Source organism: Condylura cristata, unplaced genomic scaffold (genome assembly GCF_000260355.1).
Source record: "Condylura cristata isolate star-nosed mole 26May11 unplaced genomic scaffold, ConCri1.0 scaffold00026, whole genome shotgun sequence".
Lineage (NCBI taxonomy): Eukaryota > Metazoa > Chordata > Mammalia > Eulipotyphla > Talpidae > Condylura > Condylura cristata.
This window is the reverse complement of record NW_004567127.1, coordinates 8,066,225-8,084,761: the sequence shown is the minus strand read 5'-3', so window position 1 is coordinate 8,084,761 and position 18,537 is coordinate 8,066,225. Positions and strand designations below refer to the sequence as shown.

The 18,537-nt window shown below is 36.2% G+C and overlaps 1 protein-coding gene across 2 annotated transcripts; it reads right to left on the bottom strand.

Annotated features, from left to right (window-relative positions):
- Positions 1-713: 713 nt before the first annotated feature.
- On the bottom strand, positions 714-18,433 carry LRIF1 (ligand dependent nuclear receptor interacting factor 1). Of its 2 annotated transcripts, XM_004689660.2 has the most exons (4): positions 17,192-18,433; positions 5,795-7,301; positions 4,362-4,634; positions 714-3,544 (listed from the first exon to the last, which is right to left on the bottom strand). In XM_004689660.2, the coding sequence occupies exons 1-4, from the start codon at positions 17,257-17,259 to the stop codon at positions 3,104-3,106; spliced, it is 2,289 nt and encodes a 762-aa protein (XP_004689717.1). In that variant the 5' UTR covers positions 17,260-18,433; the 3' UTR covers positions 714-3,103. The 2 variants fall into 2 exon arrangements, with proteins under 2 accessions (XP_004689717.1, XP_012585653.1); XM_012730199.1 differs by lacking the exon at positions 5,795-7,301.
- Between the last annotated feature and the right edge of the window lie 104 nt (positions 18,434-18,537).

The window sequence follows — 18,537 nt, the reverse complement described above, 5'->3', positions numbered from 1 at the left end:
ATCATATCCAACAAAATTATACTCTTCAGCAACAGAACCTATCCTTTCAGGGTTCACCACCATGCCCTTGTTCTGCATCATTATATGGTCCTTTTTGTTCTTCACATGTACCATGCTCTCTCCTGCCCAGTAACCTTTGAATTTACTATTTCTTCTGCCTATAAACTCTTCCACTCCTACCCCTTTGCTTAATTCTTACTTTGCTTAATACAGATTTCAGTTCAACCTAAATTTTTGAGGTAAATTTTAATCTCTAATCTAAACATAAGTGGTGACACTTGGGATGATAATGGCGATTAAGTCTACTAGGTTCAGTAAGATTTAGGAAGACAAAAGAAAAAAATCTGTACTTATTTGTACAGAGGATTTTACTCAGGTGAAATGAGTCATTGGAGGGGGACTAAAAGACTTTCTTTGAATCACGTTTTTTGAAAGCATCACTCTGGTGGTCGTATCAAGAACAGAACATTGGCACAAACACTCAAGACTGCTTATGAGGCTATCAACAATTCATTCCATTGGATATGAAAATCGGTCAGATTGGGGGTACTTTGAAAGTTAAGAATTTGTATTGGGTGTGGGTGTAAAAGAAAAAATCAATTATGATTACAAGTTTCTTTTGGTTTGAACAACTTAGATGAGCTCTTATCTACTAAAACAGGGAAAACCGTAGGTAAAGTCACTTCAAAATAAAAACAAAATTTCATTTTGGGACAACAATCTGATATGTTTATTTAGAAACTAATAGTAATATCAAATAGGCAACTGGCTACACAAACCTGAAATCTAAAAGAGCTGTTTGGGAATAAAGATAAAAATCCAGAAGGTGTTAACACACATTTAACAACTCGTCATGGCCTCATTTTAAGGTCTTGAAACTGAGTATCAGCAAGAAAATAAGTATAAGCAAAGAAACAAATCAGGAACTGAGACTTTAGGTACAGAGGTACTGAGAGAAGACATATGGGAGGAGGAGAACGAGGTAGAAATGTGTTCTAACAAAGTGTATCGAGGACAGAAGAATCATGACAACTGACTGGCTTCTTAATAAATCAAGGTCATTTTAAAAAACTAAGCTAAATAAAAAGAATTTTTATTTACAAAAGACAGTATGTGTAGTCCTCAATTTGACAGAGCTTGGGAAAACAAGCTGTAAAAGATATTCTGAGGTCAACTGGGGATACCTAAATTTGAAAACTCTAAATAAGAGTGACAATTTTAAAAGTATGTTCCAGAATAGTTAGGATGAGCATATTTTGCTAAAAATATGCAGGTATATATGGTACATAGAGGTAAGATACACACTAAAAAGCTAACAAGGGTAAATTCTAGATATGGGAATATGAAGATTTAGTATTTTAGCTTTCTGTATTTAAAATTTTCTACAATGGATACAAACTACTTCTTTAATAATGAAATATTCAAACATTTTTTTTTCAAAAGAATTAATGATCCACAATATTATGCTCCGATTGATAAAGAAGACTGACAATTGATCTAGCAACATGGAAGTCACTGGTGGTGTTGACAAAATTCACGCTAGTGTAGCAGAGGAAACAAAACCTGACTGGAGTAGGCTGCAACTCCTCAAAATGTTAAAGAGTTATTCCCTTAGATATATAGCCAAGGGAACTGAAAACATTGTATCTACACAAAAAGATGTATCTAAACAGTCATAGTATCTACAGCAACATCCTACATTCATAGCTACATAATATCCTTAACAATCCAAATGTCCATAAGCAAATGAGGGGATAAACAAGGTGTGGTATATCCATACAATGGACTCTTAGCAATTTAAAAAACAACTGTTTTAATACATGCTACAGCATAGATCAAACATTAAATGAAAGAAACCAGGCAAAAGAAAACATTGAAAGCCTCATTCCATGCTCATAAATGTCCTCACCAGGCTCATCTACAAAAAGTGAATCAATGATTGCCTCGGGTAGGAGGCAGGAGAGTATGGAGAAGACTGCTAATGGGTATGAGTTTTTAGGGGGCAATGAACGTATTTTAAAATTAGATCAGGTTGACAGCTGAATAATTTGTGAATAAAAAACCATTTAAAAGGGTCAATTTTATAATACACTATTTCATTAAAGCAGCTACAAAAAGAGGCAGAAGGATGTAGCTGAGGCTTTGTTCTACTTCCTTTTCAGTATTTTCTGATTTACTGTTTTCTATTTATTGCCAACACTGGACTTTTGTAACCTTACTTTCAGGGATTTGTTAATCTTTTTTATTTTTTAAATAACCTTCTACCCCTCCCCTGTTTCCACACTGCTCCTAAATTCTCCAAATCAAAGAAAATCATGTAACACATGCTTACCCCTATCTTTAAAAAGCTACACATATTAACTATGGCCATTTTTTCAGATTTACTGTTCATACAATCCAAGTCACGTGTGTACATGTTCCAAAAAAAAAGCAGCAGCACTTGTCTAAGAATTACAACATACCACTTTAAACAAATGATACATACGACCTGAATTCTAAAAACCATTTTGGGTTATATGAAACTACTTGGTAAAAGCTATAAAACAAGTTTCCCTCATTTCTGAGAAGTGTGAATATTTAAATAATGTTGCTATTGTACATTTTCTTTCATGGAATTTGAAAATTTACAATAATGAGTAGGTATTCCTTTATGGGCAAAGGGACTCAGTGGGTACATGTACAAGCCTATTGGCGACATGAAGTTTAGAGCTCATATCCTCCCTTGGGCTGTGTACCTTTATAGTACACAATAACTGACTATTGTTGGAATAACACCTGAGCAATTTAGCTAAAAATACAAACAATAACAAAAACTCTGAACAAATATTCAAACTTGGGGAATTCTAGCTAATAGAAAAATAGAAAACTTTTCCTTCCCAAAAAAAGGTATCTGGACAAAGGTTCCAATACCCTATTGTAGATTATTCACAAGTCATACATGAATCAACCTTTTTAGTATCCTTTAAATAAAGTGTTATAACCAACCAATGAAAAAGCAAGTTTCATATAAAAAGACATTTTCAGAATGTATCTAGAATTAACTTAAAATGACAGAACATGAAAAAACAACTATTTCAGTGGAGTCGAACACAGCTACGTTTCATTATTTTTGGTGCATCTTTTTACGCATTTCTTCAAGAGCTTCTTCTTTCTCTCTCAACACCTGTTTAAGTCTTCTTATTTTTTCATCTCGAATGGTTTCTTCTAACTCTGGAGGTGTCATAGGGAAAAAATCTTCAGTATAATTTTTATTAAAGGAATGACTTTGTTCGAAAGTTGCATTGGAACTTAATGTGCCTTTTTCCCCCTGGGTACAGGGTTCTATCTCAGTTCTCTTCTCTTCTACGCATTTGTTGCGGCTTGTGAGAATGTTGTGGTGTGATACATCCGGAGTTGTTACAACACTGCTATCGAGTTGGGAACTGGTGATGCAGGATCCCCCATTTACTGCTGTGTCACGGGCACTCTCCGTTTTTTTCCTCTTTGTGTGATCCACCAACATCTTAGAGATTTTTGCTTTTCTTTTCTTATCTAAATTCTGTGGCTATATTAAAATTCAAAAAAAAAAACCCAAAACATTATTAATATACGTATAGTGTGCTCGCAAGATTAACAAAGTTTCCTAATACGAAGATTTAGCAATTAAATTCAATAAAATTTATTAAGAACTAGAATGGTAAATTGTTTACCACTGTCTAGTAACAAAATGAACAGCAATATCCTAATGCTATTCACTAATAATCAACAGTTTAATTCATTTTCCTGCTCAGTTCAAGTATTAGAAATCACACTGACCTACCACCAAAATATAGCAGTTACTTTTGAAGAACCTGAGAAAAGAACTTAATTTTTTTTTCTTTCCTTAGATATGTGGGAGATTTTTATAAGGAAATGTTGACTGATTTGAAGTTCAGGACATTAAACAACATAAAAACTATATATGTGTAAGTAGAATGAAATAGGCAAAGCTATAAGGATGTTTCTTTCATCATTATTGAGGATATAGATTTAAGATATTTGTGTTGAATAATATTACAATGAACATCTGCATGCTTATATTGTCCCTAGGCTTGGTTTGTTTATTTATATGAGAATTTTTCAAGTAGAACAACTTAATTAAAAAGTTATGGCCATTTTCTTGCAATTTTGAGATGCAACAGTGAACAGTAGTACTTAAAACATACCTTTAATTAGCTGTGAATGCATTTATCTTTTCAAAATTGGCCTACTATAATACATACATATGCAAGTTGGTAACAATTATTCAAATTAACGCAGAAGAACTTAAAAAAAAAAAAAGAAAACTAATATACAGTGAATCCTTCGAGTACCTACAAAGGACACTTTTAAAAATCTTTTACCTGTTTTCTCTCTTCCTCCTTCACTACAAACTCTGTTGCTTTGTAAGCATCACACTTCATCAATTTGCTAAAGGACTCCAAACCTTCTCCAGAGCCCAAATGGTCAGGAATCCGAGTAAGGCACACTCTCACATCTTTAGTGAGACCAAATATCTTTTTAAATTCAGCATCACTCTTCAAATATAATGCCTTATCGTTTCTCCCTTCAGAATTTTTCTTGTCATTTCTTTCTTGAGCAACTTTTTCTAATGTTGATGCCATCTCATTCTGGATCTGGAATTAAAAAAACACACAATGCTGCCAATTATTTAAGCAATTTTTATAACACTAGCAACTACATGATTAGCTTATTATACTTAAAATATCATGCTTTGAAGTCCTAAATGGTTGAATTTTCATTACACCTGTCTTATCATCCATACTTAAACTGAATATAACTCAGAGAAATAAAGTGACTCCCTACAATTTCTCCCTTTACTTTTTTGCACTAGAAAAGTAACAAGTAGTCAATTCTCAAACAACTGAAATGAGAATACAGACTAATCACAAGTTAAAAATAATCTATGACATTATTTGGAAACTGCAGGTTTCTGGAAAGTCTTATGACTTTAATCAACCTTATACTTAATCAGAATTTGCCTCCTTACATTTTTGGAGTTTAATATTTCTGTATTGAAGGGGAGAAATACTGACATTACTAAGTATACCTTTAAATAAGGAAAAGGTAGTACAAATATTTAGCAGGCACAGACACACATATCTTAAGTAGAAGAGAAAGGTTAACTATGTGGATATGTTGGATAACTAGATGAGGAGTCAGAAATAAGGGCTTAAAAAAAGGAAACTTGTCTACTTAAAAAAAATATCTCATTCAAAGATATTAATACTATTTCCACAAGCAACTGAAAGGTACTAACTAGTCCTACCTTACTTCTTCCAGCACCTACCTAGAAAAATTACTAGATTATCTTCCTACCACGACAAAGCAAAAACCTCAATTCTCCTATACACATATCAATTCCTTCATACATTTAAAGTGGGTTACTAAATACATATGTGTCTATGTGTATATATGCATATATGTATGTCTATATACTTCCTAAGCTTTGTATTCACATTATCCTACTTCAGCTCTTCTAAACCTTTCACTCTGTGGTTTGTTTGCTTGATTTTGCTTTAAAGACTTGGCAAGCCAAATGATTCAGAGAAAGATACTGCTTGGACTATTGGCTCAATGTTACTCCTCAAACATTTCCTTCAGATAAAAGCTTTGACACAATTAAGCATTCATGCCTACATGGTATGTATGTAATGGAGTGGAGAATGGCAGAGCAGGGGATAAAGAAGTATCACAGATAACTAACTTCAAGAATTAAGAAAGAAAAAATTGCTATATAGATAGATACAAAAGAACCCTAACATGGGAAAATTACCTTTGGTTCTTGGTCTCTGAAAACACACTGTTGTGAAGTAACAGTTGTTGCATCAACAGAGGAACTTATTTTCTCTATGGTCTGGATATTTCCTTTTCTGGGGGCATTCTGTCCTGTACTAAATCCATCTGGAAAGACTGGCTTTGTTAATAAAGTCTTACTCTGTTTTAAGTAGTTAATGGATTGGTTCATGCTATATGGGTTTGGGGTGGAAAGAGATGATTTCTCCACTTTTTTATTCTTCTCTGCCCTTAGATTGGCCATGGAAGAAAGCTGGGTATTTGAAAGTGAGTTTGTCTCCATCAGGGAAGATTTACTTTTAGCCAAAACAATATTTACAACCTTTCTGGATATTTCTGTGACTGGACTTGAACTCACTATCTGTGATGTGTCTTTTCTTGGTGGAGTATCAGGAGAAACAGAGGTCTTTTGGTTAATTTGTGGTGGCAAAGAATCTGTCCCCTTTTTAGCCAATAGATAGACTTTCCCATTAAACATAACCAAAGCATTATCTTTAATAAGTATACTTTTGGTCTGTGTCCCATTAGGACTGACGGTACTCAAAGGTGGCATGTTTACTGTATTATCTCCCAAACTTTTCCTATCTACAAAAGTTTTTAAAATCTTTGAAGCCACATTATTTGAAGACTTAACAGGAACAAGAGATGGAGTGCAAGGCTGTAGATTTTCTTGAAAAATCCATTTCACTGGAGCAGTTTGAGAGTGCTGACTTCCTTTTAATTGTGTCTCTTTAGCAACATTCATTGGAATTTGTGTGGTACTTAGTATCACTGGCTTTGCTATTTCTGTAACAGGTTTTGGGTAAATGTTTTGAAAGTTCTTGGTAACTACATTTTTCACTGTATTTACAGGAGATACGTAAATAACGGTTGGTATTTGGGAGGCCTCAACTGTTCCTGAGGTACTTGTGGTTGCAGATGCAAGTATCTTTTGCTGAACTGAAGGAGGCAATGATGACGCTGGTACAGATTTCACTTCAGCATGGGCTGGAATCTGTAAATGATGCCCAGAAGGCAAAACTGGAGACTTCACAGTCACTGGAAGACTCTGAGTATTTACTATAAAAAAAGATGAATCATTTTGTGCTGAGGTGGGAGAAACAGCAAATGTTTGCATGGTGAGTCCATCAATTTTGACACTATGACTCTGAACTTTAGAAACTGATGAGGTAACATTTTCAGTTCCCACAGAAGTAACTCTAACTTTTTCTGCTGTATCTACTTTTCTTGTAAGAATATAGTTTGAAGAACTGGGTGGCTGAAAAATGGGCAATTGAACTGAAGCAGTTGTGGAAGTGCTGGAAATCTGAGTCTGAAAAGTAACTTGAACTGAGTTTCCTGTATTCCCTTTCAAAGCATCAGACATGACTGGAGATTGAACTAGTGGTATAAGATTTCCAGAGGAATTAGGAATTGGAAGTAATTGCAGAAGATTTTTTCCATCCGAGCCAATCGTCTGAACTACTTGGTACATGCAGCCTGAAACACTTAAAAGAACATTATGAGTAAATAATCCAACATACTACATGGTATACATTTTATTTAAAAACAAATTATTTTCAATTATTTTAAAACTATAAAAAATTTAAAATATAACTTCTCACTTTGAGCCCTCAAAGTGAAATACTCTGAAACAGATTTTGAAGATGATGAGCTAAGTGAAGATATGGTTAGGCAATGGGCATGAGATATTAACATTTATTCCAAAAACTAAAAGCAGACTTTTCTAATGTTTTAAACCCTATATAAAATCATGCCTACTACAATCAGCTCTCCTTAAACTGTTAGCATCCTTCCTTTTTTTCCTTGAATTTCTTTCCTACGGACCTCTCCTTTGTTCTTACCAGGCTTCTCATTTTGCCTACATTTATGCTTATTTCTCCCATCTGTCCTGTCGTCGGCAACTTTGAAATGTGGTGCAGCACAGGCCAAGGAATGGCAATTACTCATTATTAGTTTCAATTGTCTGTCAATCTAAGACATGTAAAAGCATTGCCACTTCAGCTGAACAGGTTTCAATGGACATGGAATAGACTGGAAGTCACTATTTTTAACTTTCTATCTAGTTGAAATTTATCAACTATTAATACAGGGTACCTGGTTTCAAGAAACAGCAATAAACACCAACTGCTATTTCTATAATTAATTCTTTGTGGATTTCTTGACTGCAGACAGCATTTGGTATTTTCAGTTTATGGAAAGTACCAAAGCTTCACAGGACTCAGGGGCATGACATGAGCTCTCTCTCTACCTAAACACTGTTCTCCCAGCTATATAACTTAAGTCTCAGCAGAAATTATACTTTGCAAGATATACATTCTCTGTCTACCTCCAGCCTCTCCCTCATAAGTCATTTATATTACACCTGTTAATTTCCTTCATTGTACACATCCAAATTGCTATTGTATATTAATCTGTTGCCTGTCTATAAATGCCTCATGCTAAATCTATTAACATGATGCAAAATACATGTCCTACAGAATAAGTATGGCTTTACATAGCTAAGATCAAGCAAACAACTAAAAGACAAAAAAGTAGTTATAATTATCAACAGTGTAAAGCTATGTTTTACTACCTAGGTGTTTTTTTAAAAAAAAAAAACAACTTCAGGTATTAATAATGCTAAAAATTCTATGCAATCTAGGAATCACAGAAACTTGGTTTTACCATAACCCAAGACAATGTAATTCTATCCCTATAAATACTTAGTTTTACAGTTTTTCTGTGCGCTTGGTAATGCTTCAAATGTTATACTTACTTTTAGTAAATTAAAAATTAATCTTTAAAAAAATTAAACGTAATGAAAAGTATGAATTCTTGCTTTCAGGGCTTGAGGAAGAAAACCCACCTTCATTACCTCCTCAATCCCCAAAAAGCACATATAAATTGGATCAAACTTTTTCAACTTGAATTCATTAAACACAATTTGCTTGAGTTTGTTATGGCTCAGAACAAGGCTCCATAAAATGGAAAGGATCAGTAAATTACAGCATATGGGCCAAATCTGGTCCCCTCCCTATTTCTGTGCTGCCCACAAGCAAAAAAGATTTTAAGTTGTTTTTAAAAATGCATTAGTATTTTGTGATATATAAAAATTTTTATTTGAATTTTCATATCCATAGTTTTATTAGTACACAGTTACACTCATTTTTAGTATGTTGTATATATGTGTTCTCATGCTACAAGAGTAGCTTGACTGGCAGCAAAAGAGACCATATTTCCCGCAATGCCTAAAACATTCAGTATATGCCCTGTACAGAAAGTGTTTGCTTATATTTAGACTAGTTCAACCCACAGCCATACAAGAACTTAAATTAATAGATATGCGGATAAATAAATAGGAAATTTTCATTAAGTGAGATAAATGAGAGCTAAGTAGGATGTTCAAGATGGCTCTGCATGCCCGGGGAAGAGACTCCCTATTTAATGCCATGACCTTTGTAACCAGAAGTGAGATCCTTTGCTCACTGTAGCCTGCAGAGTTTGGCCATACTTAATTCTTCTGTGACCTAGTTCCTTCCAACCTGAGCCACATCTTCTCCTTTGGATGAAGACAAAACTGTTTCATCCTGTTACTGTTCTCTTCTCAAGGTTTCCTAGATACAACATTCTCCTACCTCAAGCGTGACTCCTCAAGCTTCTTCCCTAATTCATCCTACCTGAATCTACATTCAGATGTTGGAATTCATCAGTTTAGTTTCAATTCTTCTTTCTAGTCTGTACTCTTTCCCTAGATGATTCCTATCTAAGACTTCAATTAAGTTACCATTTACATATCAACATTCAAACATATTGGGTTGTCAAGAAGTCATGACACATTCTTGCTTGAAAACAGAAAAAATCTTAGTTCTTTTGAGATTCAGGCTTATGTATCCAAATTTCCACTTTGCATTTCTATCCAAATTTACCAACTCATTCAACATGACCAGAAAATCTCTGCTCACTTACCCTCAAATTCCTTCTCCAGTTTATTTTTTTAATAAATGGCATTTCATTCCATTGATCACAGATGCTTGTCAGAGTAAGTAATTCCTACTTCCTCACCCTTTATATTCAATCTATCACAAAATTCTGTTGATATTATCTCCTAAATTTCCCTGAACCCTATTCTTTCCAAATTAATGGTTACCGGTCTAACCTAGTGAAGCCAGTGTCATTCTGGCTTAGATAAACTTTATAACTGGCCTTCTTTTCTTCAATAAATCCTCTCTCTTTCAATTCAGTCAGTGAGCTGGTTAAAACGCTTCAGCACCTTCTGATTATTCTTAGAGTGGTAAAGAAAACCAGGAGACTTTGATACACAGAAACTAAAGAGAGAATCTCAAGAAAACTGGAAGATTCTATTAATTAAGAGGTAAGTTGGATGTAAATTTAAAATGTACAGTGAAATTAATGGCATATGGGGTCATTAATGGTTTAGTAAAAGCTTTTTGGTAGTGAAGGAGTTGCTAAAAAATGAATATGAAAAAAGGATATGATGATAGAAAGTACAGACATCTTTTTTTAATGAACTTTGACTTAAAAGAATAGACTGCAAGTAGTTGGTGAGAAAAGGGATCCAAAATGAGATCTTTCTTTTTAAAGATGAACCAGAGCATGTTAGTGCTCATGGTAAGCCATCGAGTGAAAGAAACTGGTAGTAAAGGAAAGGAATAGTGAATAGTATGTTTGAGAAGGAGCTAGGAAATAGAAACCAGAAGACAAGTAGAGGGGTTGAACTTTAAAGATAGCTAGATAAATTCATCTTCTACCAGAAGTAGGAGAGTAGGTGCATCTGCAGGCATGTTTATAACTTTATATCAGAATGAAATATTTCTGACTTAATCCTAAGAGCAGCTTTTATTTTCTCTTTGAAAAAGAGCATGAAACTCATCTTCTAAGGGAGTAACAAAAAAGAGATTTGAACAATTTGTGTGGAAAATGAGCTAAAAGTAAAAAATACTAAAACTCAAAAAGCAGTTTTGATGGCTGAGGAAGATAATGATTATGAATGTATAATGATATCAATCTCTAGTATTTTGAGATTTTCCTTGCTCACCAGGTATAGGCAGAAAGAAAATAAATCACTGAATTCTCTTAGGATAGCTTCGGCAAAAGGGTGCAAATAAAATCAGAGGAACAAAAGCTTGAGGATATTGATAAAAATTATTAAACTGATGAAACATAATTTCCAATGTATGGGGAGGAAATCAGAACATAAAGGCTACAGTCTAGGGAGAAAACCAAAAAGATTATTGAACTGGAGGACTGGATAGTCAGAATGGAAATGCTTAAGCAAGTATGCCAGAAATACAGGAACAGGTGTTTAGAAAACAGGATGCTTATCATAAATTTTGTAGAAGAAATCTCATCTGATAACTAGCATTACAGAAGTAGATGACTATGTATAAAATAAAAATCACTGCAAGACCAGGTGATAAAGCTGGTGTCCATACAGATGATGTAATCATGTAAGATTAAAGATTTTGATCTAGTTGTCAGTTCAGTGACAGAAGGTTGGTAGATGGCGTTAGTGAACCACAATTAACACCATCAACCAGTTTCACTTACATGCCAAAAAAATTGTGTCAAAGCCACTTCTTTTCAGCAGTATATTTCTCATTATATTCTACTACACTTCTTGTTCAAAGATTACCAAATGTGTCCTCACTACTAAATTTGTTTTTATACTATCCTTGTTCCCTAGGTGTTCTACTGAAATTGACAGTGCTAACTGTCCCACCATCTTGAAACTTTTCATGTCATTATTCCCATCATGTACAACTTGTTCCTTTTGTCTTTCTTACTCACTTTCTGCATTTTAAACATTCAACAAAGCATTCTCAAAGTGTGGTTCTTAACTGTTTATCATTCATTTACTCCGCACCAATCTTCATGACTTCCACTATCTCCTCTGCAATGACCATCATAACTAGAGCCCTTTATTCTAATGCCCTAGAACAGCCCTCATTTCCATATTATGTGTTACCAAACATTTCATCTTTAATACTATTTAAAATTACTCTACTGAAAACAAGTACTCTATCATACCATCCAATCATGTGGCAAAATTATTTTCAAAGTGACACAGGTTATAAGTCACCTAGCATTACCTTTGATTTATTTTCATTGCCCCTCTTACTCATCTGATTCATACACACCACTTTTTATAGATGCTTACAAGGAGCAAACATTTAATAAATATATAATCAATGATCCACCAAGTTTATAATTTCTTCCTTTCTACTTACTCATCTTTTCTTCCTTCACCACTGCCACGCCAACCACCTAGATCAGATGTGTATCATCCCAGTATTTTACTGACATTTAAACTAGTTTTTCTGAACACAGACACTATTATCACATAACTCCGACATAATAAAGCATTGCTTTCATCCTGTTACCCCCAGTGCCCGAAGCTTGAATAATTCATTGCTGTCAATTCAACCTGACATGAAAATCATCTAGAAACTGGTACCATCTAATCTCTGTAATATCACCACCTATGATTTTTTAATATAAACTCTCCCATGTTACCAGAGAGATCTTTTTGCTATTCTGGAATAGCTCATGTATTTATTTACTCTAAATAGGTTTCAAGTTACTTTTTCCTTCAACATAAAACATAGTTGGATGAGGTTCAGATTCAATCTAGTCAGACAAAATCACACTGATTTCTTCCAACTCAAATGTATATAGTCATATTGTATTTCATCTATTAGCTAATTTTAAAAAATAAGATATAATTTTCCTTAGTGGGAGTGAAAGTTTTTATTCAGACATCATTTATTTTATAACAGGTTTTCCAATACCAAGATCAATAGGCCCTCAAAAAAAAAATTCCATTAAAAATAATGTAGCTTTTCAAGTCCCCATTTTGTCTCATTTGTTTTACTTATTTATTTATTTGATTTGTCAGTAACATTTATCAGATTAAAGCTTCACAAGCAGAATCCATGGTTTTATAATTATTTACATGGAGCACATGTGTTTTAATAGTCATGGTATTTAAACAGATCACACAGGCTGATGATACTTTTAGTCACCTACTTACTTTACTATATGGCCTCTATTAATTACTTCTGCTTCACAAAAGACACTCAAAAATATCACACAAGCCATTTTCAAATCTAACTGCTTTCCCTCCCCTCTTCTCCATCATTTCCCCTCCAAAAAAAGAAGGAAAAAACAGTTTCTTCCAAGTCAGCATATCAAATGAGGTTTGCATAATCCACCAGAGATCATACATTCCTTAAAGTAAGTTGTTCTAGTCGTATCTATGCCCTTTATCCTAAAAGGGCAAATGGCACACTGTTGACAGCAATGTTAGCTGACCTGACTCCTATGTACTATAAGGAAAAAAAAACAAGCCCCACAATTTCCCAACATCAAAATGCTACTGAATTCTAAAAATAAAACTAAAATACAGAATGGCAAAGACAGACATAATAAATCAGGGTGAAAGTCATACTTTACTCAATATACATTTTTTCATATCTAGAAGAGAATTACACTGAAGGGATTACTTGACCTCTTTGAATCTCCATTTCGTCATTTGTAAAATATGAATAAGGCTTACTATGAGAAGTAAATGAGTAACTAGCTGAGATTATGGTAAATTTCAGTATATAGATGCTAGTTAGCTTTATTTAAACATGCAATTTGTATCCAAAAATAAGTAAATAAATCAGGCAAAGTATTTTGAAAATATGAGAATTTTAGTAAAAAGTATGAGAATTAAATGAAAGGTATCTTAAAACATTACATTTTTTGACTATTCTAATATTGGTATGAAGCATTCACATTTGAAATGGAATGACATTTTTCAGACTACTGAACATTTTGTAGAAGTGTAGAAAGATGTATTTACAATTTTTTTCAATTGCTAGAAATCTTTTCCCCTTACACACATAATGTACAAAAATGCATAATATAATAATATATAACAAATAATATCACTTACAAAATGTTATTATACTTGTCATTAGCTATAGTTCTAATAAACAGCCCAGTGATTACATAGAAAAAAATGGCAGTTTAGAAATGTTAAATGATTAATACGAATTACATGTTTTCCAACAATCCTATCCACTTTGTGGTATTTACTTAGCATAACCCCAATTTTATAGTCCAAAAACCTCATTTGCTTAAAATGAGAGGCTTAAGAGATTTCAGTTAGCTATTTTCAGATGACACACACACACACAAAGATAATAACACACTGTACAAAATTAAATGTGCACTGAACTGACAGAGAAACACTACCCTTTTTAACCAAATCAAGCCTCCTGGACAGTCATTTTTAGCTCCCCATTTGAGAACAGAGGTAAGAGCAGACAGAGGCCAACTGCCAATCATGTGGCATCCTAATTCCTATTACTATAGGACACATTATCACAGGCTCTTATACTACCTCTAAACTGATGACTCACAAGACTCTTATTTTCAGGTCTGACCCTTAATGAAGCTCTGATTGTGTTTTTTCTTTTTGGTGACCTCCTCATCTGAGTTAATTTAATTGATTTTTTTTTTTTTTTTTTTGCCAATTCATTTCAAGGTCTGCCCAATTTTCCCTCCTTGAGTTCTTGAATCCAGCCTCTTTTCTACATCAGCTAGTTCAGGTCTCAAGAATCACTGAAAGGAGAACTGAAATAGAATCCTCATATGCCTGAGGCCACTTCTCCAAAAGCCACAGTCAGCAGCTTTTTGCACATCTCAAGATAAGAGTCCTTGTCTTAAAACCCTTTGCACGATCTCCAGTGAATGAGTGGTAATCTCTTCAGCAGTTCAATCAAACCCTTAAAGAGTCACGTATCCTCCTTCCAGTAAGTAAATACTTATTGCTAGTAAGAAGTCATACTGATACTTTAAATCTATTACCCTATTTCCTCTGCCTAGGTACATCCTGAATTCATCTTAAACTGAACAGCTGATACTTCCTAAGTGCCAGAAACGTTCCCTGGAATTCTCTGAGTAAGATGTACAGCATCTTGACCATAATGGTATTAAAAAATTTATTACATGATCACCTCCATATAGACAATGAAGTTTTTCAAGAAGATGGTTCATATCCTATTTTTAGTCAGCCTCTCCATTTAGCATAGTCCATAACACAGCAGGTACTAGTGAGCGCTTTTTAATCAAATTTCTACATTACACTGGTAAGAAGTGGTGCACTAGGATATGAATCCAGTCTCCATACTTGATAGTTTACTCTTTATTCACTTTACCATTCTGACTCCTACTATGCTCTTCGCTAATAAAGCCCAACTCTAAAGACAATACTATCACCATGAATATCTCCCCAGTCGTTCCTTCATATTACATAGTTAAATTTGGGTTTTACATTTCATGCCCTGATGAATTCGATAAACGTTTTTTTAATAATAAACATTCTGTATCAAATTACTGAAAATTTCTACAGCGGGATAGCAGTTAACTGAAGAAAAAATTCAAGTATCTACAGAAAATGAGACAACTGTGCAGTCATTTTAATTTTATGAAGGAAATTAATGATTTAGTACCATCAAAAATAGTATCAGAAAATAAGAAAGCTAAGCTTCCAAATAAACTAATAATTATTTACAAAATTATGTGGGACATCATGTAGATGTTACTTACAAAATAACAGAAACAAATATGTAACCAATCACGAAATAAGTGTCAGTTGGGTTCCGTGAGGCATCCACCTCAATTATGTGATGTAAAGCTTCAGTCATGTGAAAGACACATTCCAAAACTGATGAAAAACAATGCGAAACCAATGTGACAAGAAACCAAAATGACTTATCAGAGTAACCAAAACATGATTCAATGTGTAATTTTTAACTATATAGTCAAAGGGATTAGAAACTTGATGTAAATTAAAATACACAATTAAAAAGTCAATTTCTTATTTCCGATATTGAAAAAGAATGCAATCCTAAAATAAACTCTGTATGTTACAGTAAGTGAAACAATATATTAAATATCAAGACACTAAAATAAGGTAGAAGAAATGAACAGTCGTTTTAAAGTAATTCAACTTTTGCACATCTGTAAGGTCACTCTGTTCCCCCAATTTCCACTAAAAACAACAACAAAGAGACCAAAAGCTGGCTCCTTATAATTTGCAATACCACAGTTCTTGGCAACTCTTCAGTACTGCTTTCGTTCACTGCTTTTACTTCCAAATAACGTGTTCACCTCTTAGAAATGTCTTTATTACAATTAGGCTTGGTCCCCACTGGTAACCAACGCAAGTCCACGTGCTGGGGGTAATTTTTACAGAAATAACTAACATTGCAGCACGGCGCCTCTATCCTTCGGGAACTGAGCAGGGAACTGAGCAACGCACGGCCCTGATCATCCTGCAGTGCGTCTGGGCTCTTACTGACCAGCTGGAAGGAGGCGCTGGGTCTCACAAACACTACTTCGGCACAGCTCGACTTAGCCCGCAGCGCTTTGGCTTTCTAAAATCGTGAATGTTCTTCCCTGCATTTTACACTTCAACCTGCACGATCTCATCTGCACATTTACTTCCTGCGAAACCCCACTACCCCTTGTTCTCACCCCTACGACACATGCTGTGACCGTGCACAGCACAACTTAGGACATCCCGTCCCGCCAACTGCTTTGTTCCCGTTCCTTATCATGATGGAGGACGTCAGATTAAAAAAACAAATAAACAAAAAAGAACTTAGTATAAACTGTTTTCCAAATTGACAAGTCAGCCAGCCTCGCTAGGAAACGCCGGCGTCTGCACGTCACAATCGTCTGTCAGCCTGCACTGTCACCAGCAGGGGCGCCCATCACAGCCCCTTCCAACCTGCTCTTCCAAGGGCTTTTACAGTGTCCCTAATTTTGCTTCTCTCGTATTCGAAATTTAAAAAAAAAAAAAAAAAAACCAGCCCCTTTGTTCTGCAACCATTCCTGTTCCTAAATTCTCATCCGCACTCATGACACACCACACGCGTCCTCTCCTGGTCACTAACTCTCAAGTCGCGGCTACGTTTTCACTGGAGGTCCAGCGCCACCTGGGCCGCGCCTGCCAATCCGCGCTGATCTCTGCGTGTTTTTCTGCGAGTGCGCGAGAATCTTCCAGAAGGTTTTGGGCACACAGGAGCGTCGGCCATGTTGCTTTTCCTCGCCCGTGTAGATCTACTCTGCAAGCCTAAGAAACTGGAGACGCGGGAGTCCCGCGGAGTCTGGGTAGCAGCTGACAGCGTGAGGCTGCGAGGATTTTTTATTTTTCTCAGAGGAGCGCGTTCTAAGCGCCCCGGGCCGGCGCCGCCCCGGGCGGCACACCCCGCCGCGTCAACTCGTCTGAGAGGCAGCGCGTCCGGAAAGCCGGCCCACTCCGCAACCTGCTGAGAGACGGCAGGACGGCTGGCGAGGGAGGCTCGAAACCGGTACTTACCAATGGGAAGCGTCGCCCGACTTTTCCTTTGCGGGTTTCAACAAGACCCTCGGCAGGTTATTAGACATTTTAAAGGAGCGGAAGGGGCCAGCACATCCAGGGAAGTGGGCAATGTGGGGCCGAGGTGCCCCAAAAGGGGCAAGAGCGAGAGAAAAGGCTGGGCTGGAGTTGACCGGGGCAAGTCTGAGGGGCTCGGAGCTGATAGGACGGGGAGGGCGGCTCCCGATGGGGCGGCACCTCGGGCGTAAGAGGGAGGCGGCTCAGAGCCCTGAAACCGGAAGACGCGAAGAGGGGGACGCCGAGCGCTACGCTCCGAGCTCCCAAGAATCTGCCCGAGTCTCCGCCCCCAGGGCCTACGACACCGCGCCAGAGCCACCAAGGTCGGCGTGGGAGGCGTGGCTCTCAATGGCACCACCCCCAGCAGGGCCGAGTCTGCGGTGAGACTAAAGGAATCGGCGACCCCACCCACCGAAGCCGACAGCCCGAGCGAAGCTCAGCCAGCGACTTCCGTATCGTCACATCCGGGAGCCAATGTGAATGGCTCGCTAAAGCCCCGCCTTGATGACACCACCCAATCGCAAGGGAGTTTGGCTATCTCTTCTTCCGGATCAAGCAACGAATCGCGAAAGGAAATTCTCCGTATACCTACGCAAAATAAAACATTTCCGGGGTCAATCATAAATTTCCTGCCTTGCTTTCGCCGCTGTTGAGAGTTTTTCTCTCCCGTCGGTGCTTTGAGAGACATGAGAAGGCTCTTTTGGAGTCGACTTGCACTCACGGCGTGGAAAAATTCTCGATGCCTTCTGATAGCGCTGTGTGATTGCTGCTTCCTGAAGGGTTCTCCGTTTTCTCCTCACTACTGAAACGATGTCTCTATAGATGTAGCCAAGGCTGCCCCTCCCCCCATCTTCATCATGCTTCGCCCAAAACTTCATTGTTCGTTCATTTTCTAAGTTTCATTCCCCTATAGATGGTTTTTTGTTGTTGTTTTTGACATTTTACTTTACATATCCAGGGAAAATAATTTTTAAAGTCTCTTAGTTCCTGCTAAGTCTTTTATAGGAGATAGGGTTCAGGCTCTGCTAAGTGGTAGACCTAGTTCAGCAAGGGATTGAACTGTGTGGTTCGTGACTTAGAAGACCCAGTTTTATCAGGCATAGGGAGTGTCTATGTAAATTGCTTCATGTTCATATTTAAGAGCTTGACAAAAGATAGCCAATTTAAAGGCTTTTTTTTTTTGGTCTTTAAAAATGCCAGTCACTCATTGCCACCAGTGTTGAATGAGGTGATAAGAGAATTTAATGTTTTGAGACATTAGCAGAAAATGTTTATTTATTTATTTATTT